This window comes from Oratosquilla oratoria, chromosome 6 (genome assembly GCF_046742065.1).
Source record: "Oratosquilla oratoria isolate Oo_2021 chromosome 6, ASM4674206v1, whole genome shotgun sequence".
Taxonomy (NCBI): domain Eukaryota; kingdom Metazoa; phylum Arthropoda; class Malacostraca; order Stomatopoda; family Squillidae; genus Oratosquilla; species Oratosquilla oratoria.
Window position 1 is genome coordinate 8,971,510 of NC_134782.1, and position 7,500 is coordinate 8,979,009.

The following is a 7,500-nucleotide window of genomic DNA, read 5'->3' on the forward strand; positions in this document are numbered from 1 at the left end:
CAAGAGATTTCCCCCAGGGACCACAAAGGCTTGTTAGAATAATTAGACTCCCTTTTAGGTATTTGGACCGCACTACAACGGCTTATATAAAGACGCCATGACTAGCCGCGTCAATATCTAGCGCGGCGTTTTGCCTCATTCTGTACTAATGAAAAACTGGTTGATCAGCGCGAGTATTCTGAGGATTATTCCTACTAGTCGCCTACGCAAGTTTTAAACTATTCACACATCTTATATTCAGATGGATTTTATTAAAGATTTCATAGTTTGAGGTTGATGTAGCAACTATCACCTTTTCGACGTTTGAATATTGACTCCTTTTTTACTTGTTCATCCCATCATTTTTGTGACCCTCGCAATCCATTCATTCAGTGGCGCTATTATCAGAAGAAAATCCAAGCATATGATAACTAATAATTGTCCCCAACTTCGGTATTCTCTCATATCATCTGTTTACATTATCTCAAATATTTCAAAACTAGTTGCCCCATTTTGAATCCTGTCGTGATATAGTTACGATACGAGTGTGTGACTAAAGTGTCGCCGTTAGTTTCAGAAGTGTATCGCGCGTCATCAAAATGTTAACAACACTCCTGCCCTAATTCCATGACGACTTGACCTTTGTAAGAAACCGTGGCACGAATTCACGGCCAGGAACCACTGCCACAAGGGTGAACCTTTAGAGATCGAGAGTTAGAGGAATAAACATTGAAAGGCGGAATCTTGAAGGAGGAAGTCGTGATTCTAGAGAGCCTTAGAGGGTGGAAATACGCACCTCAAAGATGCAAATCTGACGGTTACAAAAAAAAAAAAAAAAAAAAAAAAAAAAAAATGGGAGACATAGAAAGAAAAATATTAGGTTCTTAGCCTCAGGGTCTCTCCCACAAGGGCAGAAACACTGCAGCAGTATCAGGAAGACCGGTGACAACAGCCACGGAAGTCATTGATGCCTTGATCGAGATCGATCCCAGCTCAGTCCAATGACCGAGAGCCAGTTCGCGGGATTGTTGTTGTCAGCTAATATTCATATTAGAATTTACCTTACAAGTGTGCATGGAAATAACATTTTCCTTTTCAAGACGACAGCTTCGAAGTAACGCCGGTCAAGAATCTATCCGTGTCCGTGCAACAGCTGTACAGACACTGGTAATGTTAAGTGTTTACAATATCCTTGAGATACGGACTTAATTTTTTTCCATTCTGGTACCCACATGTGAAACTGTTGCACTGCTTGTGACTGCCTGGAGGTATCTGGTAACATCTGGGCTGTAAGGTGTGCAATTTTGGAACCGAAAATTCGTCATGCTGATTTAAGATTATCAGGGTTGTGTGTTTTGCCAGAAACCACCAAGTAGTCTGGAAGCGTGTGTCAGGTTCACTGTTGTCAATGGCATAGTCTTCCTCATGTCCACGCGATGCACGTTTTGTTGTTTGGACGATTTAGGAGTAAAGTACCCCAAGTGCAGCGTACATGTATGGATGGGTAGCTCATTTGAAGTCCATTCGTTGCGCTCTACTCTACCCCTCCCCATCAGATGTCCCAGACAACACCAAAACAAGCCTCGCGTGGAACTGGAGGAGACGCTTCATTGATGAAACATGTACATAGTACACCCTGCTAAATGTACAGTAATGAGCACAGAGTAGTCAATTTTGTAGGATTAGGTAGAAGAGACTATGCAATCGGATTGCACAATCTCTAAATACCAGATTTACTGAGTAGAATATTTGGTCACAGATTGTACAAAGACGACGGCCAGCACTTTGTAGAACAATTAGTAGCGTATTCAAAGAGCACGTTGTAGAGTAAACGTTATCTTGAGGTGTAAACTCGTTGAAGTACCCTTAGGAACATTTAGTGACCTGTAGGAATGTTTGAATTTCCTTGACCTTAGAGGACTGTGCAAATGCAACATTGTACGTGTTTTGTTAACTGTACAGAGTCAGCCATAACTTAGTGTGTAGTATGCTATACAGAGGAAACATAATGCTATGATTAACCAACTTTGCCCACAGCTACAACAGTGCCATAGTAGCCGACTTAAACATCGGTCTAATAACTAAATTCAGAAAGAGAGAGGTGAAACAAATAAAGATTCAACGCCTTTTGAACACAGTGACTGATGGATGATATAACGTCTTACCCCGCCATCCCACCACCACAAAGACCTTCTGACCTTATCTCCCGTCCACCAGGTGTCCTTCCAAGAGCCCGAAGATTACGAGCTGTGGAGTACGGAGAAGGCCGGCGCCAATGTCTTCAACACCTCCTTCTCCTCCTCCATTCAAGGAGGAGTAGCTATGGCTTCCGCAGGAGGAGGAGGAGGGGTGGCAGTAGGAGGCGGGGCCGAAGGGGTTTCTGGTGGAGTTCGAGTACGTGGCAGTTCGGCCAAGTCTCCCCCACCGCCTCTTCTACCTCCTGGGAGCCTACAGTCGCCCCCGACGTTTTCCCAGGCCGTAGCGTTCTCGTCGCCAACCCAGGAGTACCCGCCAAAGAAATTCCCCAACGCTTCAGACGAAGCCAAGGTGAGGAGCAGGTCTTCGTCCACGGAGGTCTAGATTCTGTAGTTGTTCCTGAGCTTGGCGCACTCATGGAAATAGAGATGCGTCCTGCACGTGCCGGGGTTGTAGCAGCGGGGGGAAATCTAGAATAGTTTACTACAATTGTCACATATATTCACTCTAGAATAGTACCGACGTGCACTCACTTTCTCTAGCATAGTGGGTACTAGATCAGGGCTTTGCACCCTTAGAAGCTGTGATGCACAATACTACCCATGCCCCCTCAACCGTCCCTCGTTCCCGTACACTCCCTTTTACGATCCCCACCCCCACCCCCCCACCCTAGCCCTATCCCCCCTTTCCCCCTCCAGGTCCTTTCTATCCTCTACCTTTGTTTTCCTTTACTCCTTAGTCTTTTTGTCTTCTCTTATTCCTCCTCCTCCCTTTCTCTTACTACTCCTCCTCCTCCTCTTCCTCCTCCTGCTCCTTCTCCTCCTCCTCTTCCTCCTCCTCCTCCTCCTCCTCCTCTTCCTCCTCCTCCTCCTCCTCCTCCTCCTCTTCCTCCTCTTCCTCCTCCTCTTCTTCCTCCTGCTCCTTTTCCTCTTCCTCCTGCTCCTTTTCCTCTTCCTCCTGCTCCTTCTCCTCTTCCTTCTGCTCCTTCTCCTCTTCCTCCTCTTCCTCCTCTTCCTCCTCTTCCTCCTCCTCCTCCTCCTCCTCATATTCTTCCTCTTACTCTTCCTCCTCCTCCTCCTCCTCCTCCTTCTCCTCCTCCTCCTCCTACTCCTACTGCTCCTCCTACACCACTACCACTACTATTACCACTACCACTACCACTACCACTACCACCACCATCACTACCACCACTACCACCACCACTACTACCACCACTACCACTACCACCACTACCACTACCACCACTACCACCACCACCACCACTACCACCACCACTGCCACCACTACCACCACCACTACCACCACCACCACTACCACCACTACCACCACTACCACTACCACTACCACTACCACTACCACTACCACTACCACTACCACTACCACTACCACTACCACCACCACTACCACCACCACTACCACCACTACTACCACCACTACCACCACCACCACCACCACCACCACCACCACTACCACCACTACCACCACCACTACCACCACCACTACCACCACCACCACCACCACCACCACCACCACAACCACCACCACCACCACCACCACCACCACCACCACCACCACCACCACCACCACCACCACCACCACCACCACCACCACCACCACCACCACCACCACCACCACCACCAATACTCTTACTCCTCCTCCACCGTCTTCTCCCCTTCTTCCCCCTTCTCCCCTTCTTCCCCCTTCTCCCCTTCTTCCCCCTTCAATTCTTCCTCTTCCTCCCCTTCTTCCCCCTTAACTTTTCTTCCCCTTCTCCCCTTCTTCCCCTTCATCCTTCTTCTTTTTCTTCTTCCCCCCTTCTCCCCTTCTTCTTCTCCTCCTCCCTCTTCTCCCCTCTTCCCCCTCTCCTCCTCCTTCCTCTCCCTTCCTCATCTCCTCTCGTTCTCCTTTTCCTCCTCTCCTCCTTTTCCTTCTCCTCTCCTTCCTTTTCTTCACTTCCTTCTTATCCTCCTCATTTTTCTTCTTCCCCTCCTCTTCCTCCTCTCCTTCCCCTCCTCTCCTTCCCCTCCTCTCCTTCTCCTCTTCCTCTCCTTCTCCTCCGCCCTCTCCTCCCCCTCCCTCCACCCCTCCTCCCCTCCTCTCTCCTTCCCTCCTCCCCCTTCCTTTTCCTCCTCTCTTCCTCCTCTCTCCCCTCCCCCTCCTCCCTCTCCCTCCTTATCTTCTCCTCATTCCTCCCCTTCCTTTTTCCCCTCATTCCTCCCCATCCTCTTCCTCCTCATTCCTCCCCTTCCCCACCTTCCTCATTCCTCCCTCCTCTCTCCCCTTCACCCTCCTCTCTCCCCTTCCCCCTCCTCTCTCCCCTTCCCCCTCCTCTCTCCCCTTCTCCATTCCTCCCCTTCTCTCCTTCCCCATTCCCCATTCTCTCCCCTACTGTTCCCTCTTCCCTTACCTTACCCCTTCCCTTACCTTACCACTTCCCCTCTTCCTACCTCACCCCTCCCCTCCCCTTCCCCACCCCCCAGATGCCAACAATCGCATGGACATGTCCTCCCCCCCATCCCCCCCGCCCCCCATGTCCGCCACCATGTCCTCCCCGATGTCGCCCTTCCACATGCCCCCCGGCGCCTGGCCTGAGGGCGTCGTGCCCCCGCCGCCCCCGATGCCACTCCACCTTAACCCTGAGGTATGTATTTGTCGTCAAATGACTCCAGGCGCCGCCCCACCCACCCCAAGTCCACTACCCCAAGAGCTGCCGCTGTGACCTAGGCATATCTGTGGCACCGTGACGTGGTGGGGTGCGGGGGTGGGTGGGTGGTCATTAGCCCCCAACCCCCGACCCCGCCTCGTATCAAACCCCTTCTCACGGTGGGGCTCCTCTCTGCTTGCTGCCTCTCATCCCGCCCGCACGCCCGGCTGACAACAACAGAGCTCTCGAGGGCGGCTTTGTTGTCCAGTAGAGAGGGCGCCTCCGTGGCAGAAGGCGCGTATGGGGGGCGGGACCAATTGTCTCAGTCAGCAAGTCCTTATAGGCGTATGCTGTCTGCATTGAAATATTGTAAATATGTATAGATATATTAGTCTTAAGCCAGAACGGAGTCATCGTTTGAATCATTTCTTCTAGAACTGTTTGGTATCTTTCCTCTGGTAGTCATTTTCTTCCTCGAGTATCTCCTCTTCCCTTTTTCTTTCCCTTCTTTCCTTCTCTTTCTTAATACTCGACTTTCTTTCCCTGGGGCCACGTGTCCTTGCTCGACAAACCAACGCCAGCTTTGGCGGTGCCCCCCTACCCCTCCTCCTCCCTTTCCCCCTCCCCTTTTCCCCTCTCCCCTCTTCCCCCTCTCCCCTCTTCCCCCTCTCCCCTCTTCCCCCTCCCCTTCCCACTTCCCTTCCCCCTCCACTTCCTACTTCCCCTTCCCCTTCTCCTACTCCCTTCTCTCTCCCCCCTCCCTCTCCCCCTATCCCTCCTCCTCCTCTCCTCTCAAACCCCCTTCCTCTCCCCCCTCTCCCTCTCCCCCCTCTCCCTCTCCTTTCTTTTCTTGTTGCGTGATAATCGTACCATTTCCTTTCTCGTCACCGTGAAGATCTTTTCCTCGTCCCTTCTTTCCATATTTCTCTTCTTAGTCTTCCTCCTCTGTCTACCACTTTGCCGATCACCCTTCACCTTCCCTCCCTCTTCTTCCTTCTTCTCTCCTCTTTTCTCCCCTGTCACCTTCTCCCTCCTCTTCTTTCCCGTTCTTCTCCACTGTCTTGTACACCACGCTTGTCCTCTCTTGGGGACCAACAACGGGTCTCTCCCTGCATAAGGTGGTGGTTCTTCCTACGATGCGAGTGTCGGAGGGAATCATCTCCCCCTCCCGTCGCTCATCCATTCTCAAAGCCCACCAACACCCCCTTCATCCTCTCCTGGAGGAGCGAGGGAGGCCGGCACTCGGTGCCCGGAAGACTTCCCTCGACTCGGCCCAGCCGTCGTCGCCACGGTAACGAGCTGTTCGTTGCAGGAGCTGGCTGCCGGGGGCTACGTGGACCCTTACCAGCGCGCCAAGACGGTGCGCATCGGCAAGTGGCGGTGGCCCCCGCCGCGAGGCCAGGAAGACCCCAACGACTCCTTCTTCCAGTTCAAGATTCGACAACACAACAGGAAGGCCTCGAAGACAGACGGCAAGGTGAGTCGCCCCAGTCAAGCTTTCGCCACAGACAGGAGGTGGGGGGGTCGTCGGCGGGATTAGGGATTCCTGGGGAAAGGGGGTTCCTCAGTCGAATAAAGTAGCTTAGAGGGACCTCTGAACCTCCCAAGCTGGAGGATTACTAAGTGTACTCAGATATGAAATCAAATCCGTTTAGACACACACACACACACACACACACACACACACACACACACACACACACACACACACACACACACACGCACATGCACATGCACATGCACATGCACATGCACATACAACATATATAATATGTGGGTTCGATATAATGAAAACCTGCATCTATATAGAAATGCAGTGTGTAAAGGCTGGCATTCGGCCTCCAGGCTTGACCCAATATCTGTTTCTACTATCTTTCCTCTTTCTTATGTTAACGAGAGCTGACAACTGGGGATTGTTCGCCTCTTTGGTGACACAGAAATGGCGCCGACATTCCTCCTTTGAGAGATCTCTGGTGTGATGCGGGGTCGGTTTCCAGTGAAACTCGAGGCAGCAGTCGTTAATATGATCCTCATCCTCCCCCGTCACCCCCACCAGGAATCACAGAGGAACAGTCGGGACGAAAGCGCCGGCGGGATCGAGTGGGAGGAGTTCGAGGTGGCCGGAGCCAGCAGCGCCGAAAGCAGCCCGAGGAGGCAGGACCGGGAGACACTCGACTACCGGTACAACCAGCAGTCGTCACCGCAGGAGGCCATCGACCAGAGGCAGACCAACGGCCACCACCACCACCACCACCATCACCACCACGACGTCGCCATGGCCTCCTCTTCGCCCAGGAGGGTCGAATCGCCGCCTGCCGACTACTCCCTCAAGGACTTCCCCATAAGGGATTACCCGACAAAAGACTACCCGACAAAAGACTACCCGACAGATGATTATCCGACAAAGGATTACCCGACAAATGACTACCCGACGAAAGACTACCCGAAGCAGTCGCCGACGGGTGGTAGTAGCAGGCCGAGGCGGGACTCGTGGGACAATCCTCTGCCTGACGACAGCAGCGACAAGACGCCGACGGGCATCGGCAAGATCAAGATCTCCCGTGAAATGAGAGAGAAGCTGGAGGCCCTCACCTCTTCCCACTCCAGCAGGTAAGGCCTCACTTTTTCAGTGATATATGTGTATATATATATATATATATATATATATATATATATATATA

The 7,500-nt window shown here is 52.0% G+C and overlaps 1 protein-coding gene across 1 annotated transcript in view; it reads left to right on the top strand.

Moving 5' to 3' along the window:
- Myo10A (unconventional myosin 10A) overlaps positions 1-7,500 on the top strand; it is a 269,946-nt gene that overhangs the window by 201,929 nt on the left and 60,517 nt on the right. The window contains exons 34-38 of the mRNA XM_076185907.1: positions 2,197-2,526; positions 2,718-2,721; positions 4,656-4,816; positions 6,132-6,296; positions 6,876-7,429. Coding sequence (XP_076042022.1) covers positions 2,197-2,526; positions 2,718-2,721; positions 4,656-4,816; positions 6,132-6,296; positions 6,876-7,429 — 1,214 coding nt within the window. The remainder of the gene's footprint in view (positions 1-2,196; positions 2,527-2,717; positions 2,722-4,655; positions 4,817-6,131; positions 6,297-6,875; positions 7,430-7,500) is intronic.